The 14,429-nt window shown below is 40.2% G+C and overlaps 1 protein-coding gene across 1 annotated transcript in view; it reads left to right on the forward strand.

The window, feature by feature from the left end:
- CAMK1D (calcium/calmodulin dependent protein kinase ID) overlaps positions 1–14,429 on the forward strand; it is a 422,171-nt gene that overhangs the window by 203,237 nt on the left and 204,505 nt on the right. The window contains exon 2 of the mRNA XM_082254375.1: positions 8,922–9,053. Coding sequence (XP_082110501.1) covers positions 8,922–9,053 — 132 coding nt within the window. The remainder of the gene's footprint in view (positions 1–8,921; positions 9,054–14,429) is intronic.

Here is a 14,429-nt window from a genome sequence, read left to right on the forward strand (position 1 = left end):
ACTTGTGCCCCCATTGGAAGATTTCCCCTCTATTACTTTTCTGGGGGACAACCCAAGTTTGGGATTTTGTTTTACTTTCACATTCAATGATGATGATAAACAGGGCAGATAGAGAAGGTAAATCTCCCTAATGGGGGGACACAGACAGTAATAAAAACCTAGCAGGTGTTCTAATCCAAAAAACAAGAGAAGGGCGCACTGACCTAGTGCAACACCATAAAATATTCATTGACAAATTTTAAAAACACATCATGCAGTCTACTCACAAGAGTACGCTAGGTGCAAGCGAAAAAGAGAGAGTTCCTTCAGCTGACCAGAGAGACCACGGGCCCGTGATGCTTAATAATGACAGGCAAACTTAAAGGTGTCCATAGAGCTAACGCGTTTCGGGGAGAACCCTCTTCCTCAGAGCCATGACTATGACTATGAACATAAGAACTTGGTACAGAAAATGGCAGCAGGTGCTCTGGACTGATGGAGGTAATATGGGGATGGAGAAAAAGACTTAATCTCCGTAAGCTCCAAATGGCAACTTGGAGCTTACACAGGGCTTCCTCTCCTTGCTTACAGAAGCAGAGCAGAGTTGCGTGGAAGCAAATGGAAGGTGATTGTATGAAGCTGGGGAGGGGGGGAAGTTTCATGATTTTGTTGTTTTGCCGTGCATTAACCAAAAGTATTCCACAGTCACAAAACTAGCTCAGACTAACTGGAAGACTTTTAAAGCATTGCAATTATTCTGTCAGCAAACTCAGCTGCTCTGCTCCCCTTCTAACAATGACATGACAGCCTTCCAGCCATTTAATCTGGAGGAAAGGGGAGAAGGGTGTGCTGAGCTGATGAGCAATAAGTACTTCAATTCTTCTGTTTTAAACTTTAAAAGATGAATTTTTCCACAGTGCATAGAGCTACAGAAGTCAGCTTGTTTTCAAGGTCATTTACCACGTATTAGGAATATGCAAATATTTGAATATACATTGCCTAACCTCACTTTAGCCTATGTTCACACTGTACTGACATGAAAGTCACTGGACTTCCAATCTGACTTTGCACTGCAACTTCAGTCCAACTTTGATTCGACTTAATGTGACTTTTTACACTCTTTGGCATTGAAGTAGTATCAAAGTTGGACCAAAGTAGTGCAGGGACCTTTTCTAAAGTTGGAGCAACTTCTGATGGATCAGTTAAGATGGCTCTCATAAGGAAACATTGAATTGGACATGTCATGCAACTTGTGCTTTTACAAGTCGGATTCCATATCACACCAGTGTAAAACCGGGCTTTAAAGGCCCAACTTTTTTTTAGCTTTGGATAGAGTGCAGAAGGTTTAGAACACCTGTCAGTTTTTATTGCTGTCTGTGCCCCATTTAGGATATTCATCCACTCTTTCTGTCCTGTTTACCAAAAGTGAAAGCAACAGAAAATCACAGATTCGGGTTGTCACCAGAAAATAATAATAGTAATAGAGGGGAAAGCTTCCAATGGGGACACAAGTTCTGGTGACCAGGGGGTCCCCAAGACATTTCCCTAATTTGCAGGGATTTTCTCTCACTTCCTGGTTTGGGCCTAGGACAGGAAGGGAAGGTAAATCTCTGCAATGGAACACAAATGGAGAGAAAAAAAATCTGACAGGGATTATAACCCACCCTTGCTCTATTCAAAATTAGGAAACAAAAGTTGCCTATAGTTCTACTTTAAGTGCAAAAATTAGTCAGAATTCACTGCTTATGTCAAAACAGTATAAGACAGATTCTGATAGTTTCCTTTGGGTTACAATATGTAAAGCAGACCTTTCAAAAATAAAAAATCTTCAATACCTTTTTTTAATATTCTTATAGCTGCAGCCTCCTACTTCTTTTTTTAAGCCTAGGCTAGGATGACATAAATACATTCCTCCTGCAACACCCTGAGATACAGCATCCCGGCCACATATCACAGGAAGCAGCAGTTTCAGTGACAGAGCAAAGGCATCATAACTCGCCCCTGTAGCTGATAGAAAAGGATATAATAGATCTTTCATGAGGGAGCCTGCTACAAGAATTCAGAAAAGACAGACAGCTTCTGAGGATGAAAAAACAAAGATGGCCGGCATGAAACTGCATAGGGGAATGGCTGCTAAAAGGAGAACAATACTGAACCTTATAAGTATATCCTCATATTCTGATAATATAGGGGGACAATTATTATAACAGGTGTGAGAAATGCTTTGGGGATTATATTCTGGACAAAGAATGTACTTTTTTTTTTCATATTTTTATTAAAATTTGCAATTTACAAGCCTCAAACAGAAAGGGGTAGATTTACAAATCTCGTATGTAACCCACTACCAATGTTTCCTTTTACTTCATTGATATGATGTCTTTGTATCTAATACAATGCAGTTTTAATCACATTAACATGTGTAAAATATGTAACAATATGTAAAAAGGTAGCTATTAACAAATTAATAATTTATTGTGGAAGCATGTATGAGTAATTTGCATTTAACTGATAATATAGCCAATTAATCTGTATAGAAGATCTACTATAAAAAAATATAGAAAAACAAAATAAAAGAACAAAGAAAGAAAACAGGAATAAAATAAAATAAAGTAAAGAAAAAATCCTTTATATTAGTATTAATATAAAGCAATAGTAACAGATGTTCATTGTGAGTATTGTGGTTCACTATGTTGCAGGTCCTTAGAATTTCAAGGGACACTTGGTGGAGACAAATCGTTGATACTAGGAATCACTTGGTTGAATTCTTAGTCTCCTTGAAAATTATTCATAATTGCTTTAATGTATCATTCATTATAAAGAAATGGTTTCATCAGTTGGGATATTTCCGAGTTAGAAAATGACTGTTCCAAAAGGTTAACTTTTATGCCTCCGTCAATAGCAGAATATACTTGCCTTGCTTTTGCTACCTTGACATCCCATTCTTCTACAAGGTTCAAGGCAAAACAGCATTGTGTAAGCTTAGGATGGACTTCTAGTTTAAGCTTACACAGGGCTGGGTGTTTTTCCACCACCGTGTGACAATGCAAGGCCAATTACTAAGAACCAGGACTGAAACATAGAGTATTTTTGAAAGTTTATGAATTTTTTTGACTATCTGTGAATGGCTCTTTGAGTAACTGTGAATATTATGGGAAAACTAGATGTGGGTGTTTAGAATAGGAATTTGACCTTGATTCTTTTTTTGTTGTTGGTGTTTATTTGCAAAATTTTCAAAAATAAAATCTGCATTAAAAAAAAAAAAAAGAAAAAAAAGAAAGAAACATAGAGTAAGCTACACACTTCTCTTTACCCAGATGTACCAGGCAGTTCCATTACTCCCTGAGGCTGAGCGGGCCAAAAAGGGAATGAAGAAAAGATGAGTATTTACTGCTGGGCCAAGCAACACTTTAAAAACAAGAGCTTTTATATAAGAGTCGCAAATCTGTGTGACCGTGAGCCCTTTGCATTTCAATGAAGTTACAGATCCTAAAACTAAGGAAAGACTGTTAGTTGTGCATTGCATTCTGTATGTCCTGGGATTTACACTCCAATTCTTCATGGCATGTATATTTACTCCCGAACGTATCCCTGGTTTATGGTATGGTAATGGAAACAAATCATACTTTCAGGACTCAATAAAAAATTTTGATTAAAATGATATAGAAATTTTCCTTGTAAAATTGGTGTTGTGCTGCAGATTGCTATATTAATGGTAAACAGATCAATGAACCACGCAGATCTGTAAGCAGCAGTGCTGGCCTAATCCATCATCACTGTGAATTCAATAGTAGATCATTTGTATGTCACTCAGCAAGAAAAGAACAGAAAATGGCATTACTTGTATCTGAATGATTTTCAAAAGAGTGTTAATTTTGTCATGAAAGAAGTCTTATAGCTATAGCGGAATTCTCAGACCCTTTATTTAGTTTTTGTACAGATATAGATAGAGTCAATTTTTTTTTTTAACAAAATATAACAATGGTCATGTTATTCACTACATTTCTTAGACATTTATGATTAGCAGATTTGAGTACAGACAATATTATTGTACATATTTTTTACTTTTAACACAATAGGCTTAATTAACAAGGCTCCTTAATTTAGCCAAGAATTTAATTTTGAAATGTTATTGGACTATATGTAATTTTTTGGCAAATAAGTATTTTATATCTGGTGTGTTTTTATGTTAAATTCTTTATTTAAAGCAGGCCTTCACCATGACTGTGAAGTTGTCCTCCACTGCCTTTTCCTCCTCCCTCTTATCTCATCATCAGACATTTGTTTTTTGTTTTTTTTTTTTTAAAGACTTTACTTGTGCTGCAAACCAGTACTTCCACTCTACCCACCTCACTATGACAAGCCTGGATTCACACAGGAGTGGTGCGAGAAACTGCATGTGATTCAGACAGGAATCGCACTGCATTCCTGTTCAATTCACATGTGATTCTTTGCAGTGCAATTTGTGCCCTTTTATTTTGTATGAGCTTAAATCGCACCACACTGCAGGAATGAAATAGATATCAGTAATTGGTATCGGTGAGTACTTGAGGAAAAGTATCGGCACTCGTACTCGCTCTGAAAAAAACTGGTATCGATGCATCCCTAATCTCAAGTGCAAATCATAATTACATTGCTCATCAGGTATCATTGCAATAGAACCAACATCTATGATACAGATTTACACTCTGTCATTCCACAGTCATTGTTTATCCTGGCGTGTTAGGTTTGTGAGTTAAGCCCACATTAAACCGTATAAACGCAAATGGTAAAAATTTATTTTACCAACTTTCTTATTTTTCTAAATATTTGGTTCAGTTGCCAATACTGACATTTATTTGGAAAATCAAGTGGGTGCAAAGAATCTGACACAGTTAGGTGTAAGAAATATTTCTTAAATGCAAGTCATTAGGATTGCCACCTTTGTTCACAAAGTCGTAGAAATCAATCAATGTGACCAGTACTCCAAGACCTGGGGCCTTTTAGGTCCATAATCTACCCACCAAGCAATATCCTTTGAATATCTTTATTGATTCTTGGCACAAGATATCACCTCACGCTACAACTCCTCCCCCCTCCCTTCCCCCCTCAACCCCCCCCCCCTATATATATTTTTTTCTTCTCTCTCTCTCTCTTTATCTCTCGCTCGCTTTCTCTAGCTTTCTCTATTTTCTCTTTGAGTCAATGCTCTTATATAAAATAGTAAAAGGAGAGGGCAGCTCCACACCTCTCTGTGAGTGGTTTACCTCTTAGGATATGTGTACAGACGATATACCTATACTTGAAATACTCTATGTTGATGATTCTTTGAAGTTTATGTATTTCCAGTAATGATTTAGCGATTGGACATGTTTGATACTATGCAATTGGATATGTTGCGGTTTATATACGATTGATGTAAAATTTTGGATCAGCCTTTTCCTGGGTTAAATAAAAAAAAAAAAAAAATATATATATATATATATATATATATATATATAAAAAAGAAGTAAAATCATACAGAGTGAAGGGTTCAGGAATAAATAATAGTCAAAGTGCAGGGTCAAGAGTAAAGCCCCGTACACACGATAAGATTATCGAACGATCTGTCGTTCGTTTTTTTGTGGCATGCTAGTCTGATGTGGAAAGTGAAGAGGTTATTTTCATACGAATTTTCCCGTACGACAGAATTCTACTTCAGAAGTGATATCATGTGCTGGATTGTTTTGTATGTGTTCTTTCGTCTCTGAGCATGCCTAGTCTTGCTCTTAAGAATTTTTCCGTGGAAATCTGTACTAATGAGAAGAAAATCGGACGTTGTATTACGGATTAGGACCAGATTAGGTCAAACACTTTCACTTGGTAAAGGGCCTTCCCTACTACTGAGGCTCCTCTGAAAGTACATGATCTGCAATGCAAATGATAGTGCTCCAGCCATGTACTAAAATAACACTGTTCCACCTGTTGATGGATGTGAAAGAAAGTAGTATGTTCTATGATTTTAATAACAACCTAGGCACGTGAATCTTGATAATACACACATTTAATAAGTATAAGTGATGATTACCAGTGACCGTCTCAGAGAGAAATTATATACACACAACTTAGTCAGGAAGCACTACAAGCTCAGGGATGATGGGGTTGATCAGGACAGCGATATATCAAAGAGCTAAACAGTGTCCCTGTACTCCTATACACCCTCCCTTTATATCAGTCACTACTGCTCATCTCCTATGACTGTCCAGGAGCCCTATATGGGCAAAATAACTCCCAGAGGACCACATCCACAGTGTGGGACCACAGGTTTCCAGCTCACCTAAAGAGATCAAGTGGCCACTGTGAGCAATACAGGAAGAACAAGATATAGCCTACAGCTGTCCAACTAATCAGAAGGCACAGTTAATCAAAAACAGGAAGTGGGGGCAATCATCTTTCTCAAGCTGCAATGGGTTGGCAGATCAAGGCCTTGTGAATACAGGACACACTGTGTTGTGTAGTTAATCCATGAGCGGCAGAGCATTTTACTTCAGGAATCGAGATGATCTGGTATTATATCTGGTATGGCAACCCTAGCTGTGCTAGTCCACTGTACAACACTTTTATGTATAATCAGGGCTTTTTTTCAGCTGGAACTTGGTGGAACTCAGTTCCACCACCTCTGGCCCAGGCCCTCTCCTCCCTGCTTACCACTATCACCTGAAAAACAGAAGTCCAGCTTATGTGTTCACAAGTGATAGCTTGTGTCCCAGTGGCTCCCATTAAGTGCAGGATGGGGACAAGGGAGATGCTGACACCCCCACTGGATGATCTCCGTGCAAGTAAAAGAGGCAGAGCCACCTACAGTGTGCGGGGGGTTACTAGAGACAGCTGGGTGCTTCAGCTTAATACAGCAACACAACTAAGACATGTGGAATATGGTGGAGTATTTAAGAGGGGGGGTGGGGGCAGTGAGGGGGTTTGTATGCAGGGGTCAGAGTTGAAGAGGGGTGAAGGTGAGATGTGGATAGGGGATGCAGAGGTAAGCAGCTGTGGAAAAAGACTGAACTCTGCGCTCTGGGTGTAGCGCACCCCGGAACTCTGCACTCTGTACGTAATGCACTCCTGGTATTCAATGCCCCTTTAAGATCCTCCCACTGTTTGTGAAACTTGACCACACCCACTATTTGATGCGGTTTGGAGAGGGTGTGGAGGGAGGTGGTGGGTTTTGGGGGAGTCGTGGTTGAGTTCCTGCACCTATTTTCTGAGAAAAAAAGCCCTGTGTATAATCATATACATAAAAAAGAAATTTCAGTGGAGTATAGGAGTGAAGGGTTACACATTCTGTTTTTTTATTGCTGCCATTGCCCACATAGGGGAAATCTATCTACAAATCCTGCTTCGCTGACATGAGAGGAAGTAAGGGGAATTCTCTTGAACAAGGCCACAGACAGCAATAAAAATTTGACGGAGGCTCAAACGCTCACTATACCCAAAAACTATACCCAAAAGAAAAAAAAAAAAGAATACATTTCCAAAGGAAACATACTGTGAAAAAAGTAGGCTGTCATTGGGGGGCTTCCACTGAAAGTGCCTGCTTGTTGCCTTCCAATGGCTCAGTACATTTGTTGAAGCTATGTCACATGCCTTGTCTTGGCACATGTGTGGAATTTGTGAGCAAAGCAATGCAAAAAAGGAAAAGTTACATACCAATAAACTTTAGTTTCACCATAATGAGATCTTATTTAATAAGCCTCATTGTTCTCTTTTAGTATATGAGGCAAAGCTTTGATAGATGATAAAGAGGGGAAAGGTTCATTCAAGTGACTAGGCGATCTAGCTAACGACACATGTCTATAACACCCTTTAGCTGTGGACATCTGTTCAGTGGATAAATTAAATATTTTTCATGTGCTCTACTTAGTAATACACAGTCCATAATACAAGCAGACATAGTGCTGTTACAAAGAAAGTTTGATAAACTCAGACAGCAGCAGATAAAATTAAAATAGCCTGCGGTCTACACACAGGGAAAACAACCTTTAGCTTGATCCTGTTTACAGCTAGGTTTACCCAAGGCATCAATTACCCGCTTGTGGCTTTAGATATTATTCAATTCTCTATAATAATCTATGTTATGATACTTTAGGGCTTTTTTTTTCTCTAAGATTGTTAAGTGTTTTTTTTTCCATCATGACAATGTTTTGCACATTTTATTGGCTTTTTAAAAGGTTTTGTATTCATAGAATTATGTAAATATCATATAAATATGTTTTTACTGCTTTATTAAAGTGGGTATAAACTCTTACATATACTCACTGAAGTGACTAGCCTCTATGATACACAGAGATGCAAAGAAAGCTTCCTACATAGGTTGTACCTGTTTATCTGCAGTCCTCTGTGCTCAGCAGCATTCTTAAACACACAGTTCAAGGGCTTTTTCTCAACTCCTGGATCTAGGGGGATTGGAATGTGATGTCACACACTGCACAGTATAGTGAGGAGATTTCAGTGTGTAATCTGAGACCTGAGTGGAGGGTAAGGACAATCTCCACCATACACTCTCTTAGGAAAACATAGACAGCTGAGGTTGACAATTACCTGCTGTGTGCTGAAGAGGTGGGGGTAGGCTTGTCTCTCCAGATTGTCTATCGTTGACATAACCAGTTAGAAGTTGCTCCAGCACATAGCAAAGGAAGAAGACAGCAGAGAGGAATGACACCAGGTGCTTTGGATTGAGATAAATACACACTATAGAGGGCTATGCTTTGTTCATTTTTCGTTTCAGAGGTTTACAACCATTTTGACCTATGTTATATTCGTTCTCTTTAGGGCACCTAACCATAGCATGCATGTTATTGAAAGGTGATTCTGTGTTCTTTTTGGGGTTGTGTAAGTGTGATGGGATCTGAATAGTGTAGGTTGTGTGTTCCTGAGATCTACACATAATGAAACTGGAATCTCTAATTTTGTGTGTGTTTTGTCCATAGGGGAGCCTTCTCGGAAGTGGTGTTAGCCCAAGACAAGGTGACTGGTAAACTGTTTGCAGTGAAGTGCATTCCGAAGAAAGCTCTAAAAGGGAAGGAAAGCAGCATAGAAAATGAAATTGCTGTTTTAAAGAAGTAAGTACCAATGACTTGAGAAAGCACCAAGCGATTACAAGTGGTATCAATCTGTGTGATATAAACATATTGAACAACCTTCATAACAGCCAACAAACACCCCAAGAAACAACCAGTATGACATACTAAAAGGGGATGTCCCCACCGATGAATGTCAAGTGGAACTAAATTCTCCTATCCTTTATAGCCAATAAAGCTGCCATCTTATCTTCTGTTTGGTCTGCAGTTGCCATAATACTGCACATGTGATCAGTTAAGACATCGGCCATTTAATGGCTTGACAGTACAGTTGAGAGCACAAGCAATTTTTACAATTATCATTTACGGCATGTCTTGAATGTAACTTTTGGGAAACAGTTAAAGCGGAGTTCCACCCAAAAGTGGAGCTTCCGCTCTTTTGTTTTCTCCCCCCCCCCTCCAGTGCCACATTTGGCACCTTTCAGGGGGGAGGGGGGAACGGGTTCCTGTTTTTGACAGGTACCCTTCCCCACTTCCGGGATACGGCGCCACGGTGTCGTCCCTCGGAAGTTCGGCTCCCTCCTCCGCCGCTGAGCCAATAGGAATGCGCAGTGCGCTTTGCGCATATGCAGTAGGGACCCGCCCGTGAAGCTGCAAGGCTTCACTGCCGGGTTCCCTTACCGGCAATGGCGGCGGCAGCACCTGACAGCCGATGGAAACATCGGCTGCGGTGCCGACAATGCTGGACTCCAGGACAGGTAAGTGTCCTAATATTAAAAGTCAGCAGCTACAGTATTTGTAGTTGCTGACCTTTCATTTTTGGAGGGGGGAGGCGGAACTCCGCTTTAAATCGATAGATTTAATTCTGCTTAAAAGCAGAAACTAAACTCACCAATTTAACAATTTCCAAAAACAGTTACAGTCAAGGCATGCCTTGAATGATAACTGTCACAATTATTAGTGTGATTGTGTCAGTTCTCAGCTGAACTGTCAGCCAACAACTGTCACAGATGATCACACATGCAGCACCTTGGTAACTGCAGATCAAACAGAGGCTAAGATGGCAGCTTCCTTGGCTGTATATGATCGGAAGGTTTCATTCCACTTTAAAACAGTACGAGGACACTGTCACCGCTTGTTTGAAATAAATGGGTTGCAGGAAATGACAGCATAGCTATGCTGGTCTAGTAGACTTCAGCTTCTGCACATTGTTAACGCTAATGCCAAAATTAGGTGTTCTTACTTATCTTAGCATACTTCACTTAAACCAACCAAATTTTTTATTTATTTTTTTTCTAATTTTTTAATTCTGTTTTTTAGTTGGTATTCATGTTAGCAGATCTTCCATAATGTCACTTAACACTAATACTGTGTAACATTAATCAGGAGCTGCCAATCAGAGCAAAGTATTCATTACTAAAGTCATTCTAAACCGGTGCAGGCTGACATCTGAATAGAAGTATAGATTACACCATTGCATTTTACACTATAAAATAGGCCCCAGTGGATAAATGCCAATGAATGAACAAGGCAGCGTCAATACCAAGCTGCCAGTTTCTCAATTTAATGCACACTGATTTTCAGCTTTACTTTATCAGGAATCAGTAAAATGTCTCATGTATAAGGCCCCCTACACCGAAAATCTGCTTTTCTGGCTTGACGCTTTGTATTCAAGCTGTTTTATACAAGTGTGGCTAGCCAGCACACATATGCTTAAGTGGATTTATGTAGAAAGAGAAAACAAGTAGAGATCTGATATGATGTGAGAGCTTATGTAAATATCTTGTTCCAGAATCTCCCAATACAGCAGATGCTAAAGCATGATTTGAGTGTGAATGTACGTGACTTTTTATCTCTTCTGCCATTTCGGATTTGATGAGAACTTATGTTTTACATGGCATGACCATCTTATTAATTTGAATTGCATGAATATTCTGCTATTAATAAGCGACATTAGTATTGGAGGCCTTCTGTTTCATGTTTGCATACAACATTTAAAGCAATTGCATTACACTTTTGCAAACTTTTTTAAGAGCAGTTGAATCTTTATCAGTTTAAACTACTAATATTCAACATGTGTATGTATTAAAGCCAACGCAGAAGGATGATCAATTTCTGATAACATAGTGAACAGATGGTGGATGTGATGAGCCTACCTGTCAGTTTGTATAATCATCCTAAGATTATTTCTGTTGTAACTGGCTGAAAAAGAAATTGAGGTTGAGCACTGATTATCTCCCAAATTTTGCAATATTTGGCAAGAAATGTTTTTGTTTACAGGCTAAATTTATGATATGTAGACCAGGGGTGTCAAGTCAAGCTCCGTTTCATCAGGGCCGCATCAGCATTATGGTTGCCCTCAGAGGGTCGGTTCTATCCGTAGCCCCCCACCATCAGAAGTCAGCCCCCCACCCTCCCTTACATCACAGTGCACCCCCTTACCATGTGCTGTTTCCAGGAAGAAGCTGAGGGCAGAGCTGGGAAGCAGAAAGTGTAGTGTCTGGAGGAGGGCTGGAGTCAGCTGCCTGAATCTGCTGAATGCTGAGACCAGTGGAGGCAGAGATTAGTGGGTGTGTTTAGGGGGGGATGAGTGCGCTGATAGTGTGTTGAAGCTGCTCCCGGTATTCAGTGCTTGGTGAATATGTAAAATAGATAAAGTGTATTGGGGTGCGCTAAACAACAATAAATCCAAACATATGAATAAAAAATTAAAACATATGACAGAACATAAATATACAATGAAGTTCAGGAATAATCAATGAGTGCATAAACACAAAAGTTCATAAGTGTCCATAAATGGGTGATGATATTGAATGCAAATTGGTGAAAAACTATAACTTGATTCCACATACAAAGTGTATCCACCACCAAGTGAAATTTCTCCTTACCGAACGGAAAAAGGGTAAGGTGCAAATATTAAACTCATGTGCTGAACAAAATTCAATCTCCGTAGTGAACAAGCAATCACCTCGTGCAAAACACCTGGGTTGGCCTCTTACCAGATGGCAATCAGTATACGCTTGTATCTGCAAAGACACTGCCTTCCCCTTCTCTTAAGATCCACAGAGTCTGTCACAACAGCTACGCTGACAGTTTCAGCTCCACCATATAACAAAAGGAACAGAGGACTGATAGTGTATTACCCTTTTAAATTTATTAAAACAAGCGGTATTGCACTTACAATTAGGATGTCTTGAAAATCAGCATAAGAAAAACAGTGCCAGAAATTCCTGAAGAGGCTTGCGTCCGGCTGCAGCACGGACCGCAAGTATCTGTGTGACGTGTACGCCTCCTAATCTGACCGGTTTCTTCCAATTGGACTTCGACTGAGACATTTATGGACACTTATGAACTTTTGTGTTTATGCACTCATTGATTATTCACGAACTTCATTGTATATTTATGTTCTGTCATATGTTTTAATTAGAGATTAGTGGGTGCTGCGGCTTCACAGAAAAGTGCAGGATCTGTAGGAGGAGTTCTGTCCTCCTCTCTGCTGCCAAATGCTGAGCCGGGGGAGGGAGTGGTGATGATGGGTTTGGCAAAGACAAGCCTCTCTGTGGCTGCACGGAGAAGCACAGGATCTGGTGAAGGAGTTCTGTCCTCCTCTCTGCTGCCATCTGCTGAGACAAGGTGGGGATGGTGATGAGGAAGGTGAAGCAGCTGCAGGAGAGGTACGAGGGTCGAAAGAAATGGCCTGGAGGGCCAGATTAGGCCCCCGAGCCTTGTGTTTGACACATGTGATGTAGTTACTACAATAATTTTATTACACCTACTTTATCCAAACTCATCCTCATGGAGGAAGAAATTGAGCGAAATTAAATTTCTTCTCCTTTGTCATTTTTGTATTTTTGGCAACATAGTATTTTAGGAGCTGTAGCATTTGGTGAAAGATTTCTACTGCCTTTGAAAAGTAGAGCTTTACCTTTTGTTCTTCAGAGGAAAGGAATCAGAGTTTGCTGTGTTCCCACTACATAAATTCAACCTTTATATTTGTCCTGGTCATCAAGTCAAAAACAGAAAAAGAAATCTTAAAGTTGTTCTAAAGGCAAGACATTTTTTACCCTTATTGCATTCCCTGCATTAGGGTATAAAATATCCCAGTAGGTGTATTGCCCCCTTACTTCCTTATATACTTATCTGAGTCTCATATTGATCCAGCACTGTGCTTATCTGCAACCACCGCTGCTCTCTCCCCCTCTTCACACAGGAGCCATTGGCTCCTGCTGCTGTCAATCAAATTCTGTGAGGAAGGAGCAGGGGGCAGGGGTGAGCCACACTGTGTGTGTCTATAGACGCACACAACCCGGCTCAGGAGTGAGCCGCAGATGTGCCTCATAGGAAGCAGCTTCCTATGGTGGCACATGAAGAAGAGGAGAAACCTAGAGCGCTGGCTGGGGAGGATCGGGTCTGCTCTGTGCAATACAGAGCAGGTAAGTATATTATGTTATTTTAGAAAAAAAAAGTATTTATTTAAAATCACTTTAAAGTTTTTAGTGACAACTGTCTGAGAAGGCATTTACCCTCAATTTGTTGAGATTTATTCTCACTTTCTTTCTTTGCTCAGACTCCAGCGATGTCCACGAGTCCCACGGCTGTCTGGGACTCTCCCTCCTGATTGGCTGAGACACAGCGGCGGGTCATTGTCTACCGCTGCTTTTATTCAAAAACCAATACAAAGAGAGGGGGCGGAGCCAAATGGCAGCTCCATGTCTGAATGGACACATGGAGCTGCAGCTCAACTCAGGTGCCCCCATAGCAAGCTGCTTGCTGTGGAAGGCACTCGACAGGAGGGAGGGGCCAGGAGCAGCAAAGAGGGACCTGAGAAGAGGAGGATCTGCGCTGCCCTGTGCAAAACCATTACACAGAGGAGGAAAGCAAAACATGTTTGTTATATAAAACATGAGACTTTACAATCACTTTATAGGCCCTGTAATCTATTTTTCATGTATTGTTTCTTGTTGTGTTTTTCTGCCTCCTTGTAAGATCCTCCAAGAGCCCCTGAAGCTCTCCTCTTCCCCCGTCCTTTCTTTTGTTTGAAAAGAGAAGGACATATTAGTTGTGGTTATGTGCACTGCACTATGCACACTACAAGTTCCATAGCCCATCTTGGGAGCGAGAAAGAGTGTGTGGTTATGCTGGTAATTAGGATGGACCATGGAGAATGAACATATTTGGATCACAGCAGGAAAAAAGGAATTTAGAGATTTAGAGGAGGCTGAGAGCAGCAGAAGGTACTGTTTTTAGTTAAAAGAAAAGTGTGGGGTTGAAAAACAAAAAAAAAGCAATCATTTATACTCACCTATGAGGCTACAGCATTGATCCAATGCTACAGCTGTCCCCTGCTGGCTCTAACACCGAATACTGAGTGATCACATGACCGCTGATTGCTCAGTGTTCGCTCCTCAGTGAGCAGGG

Source organism: Pelophylax lessonae (assembly GCF_965119305.1).
Source record: "Pelophylax lessonae genome assembly, chromosome: 4".
NCBI classification, from domain to species: Eukaryota; Metazoa; Chordata; class Amphibia; order Anura; family Ranidae; genus Pelophylax; species Pelophylax lessonae.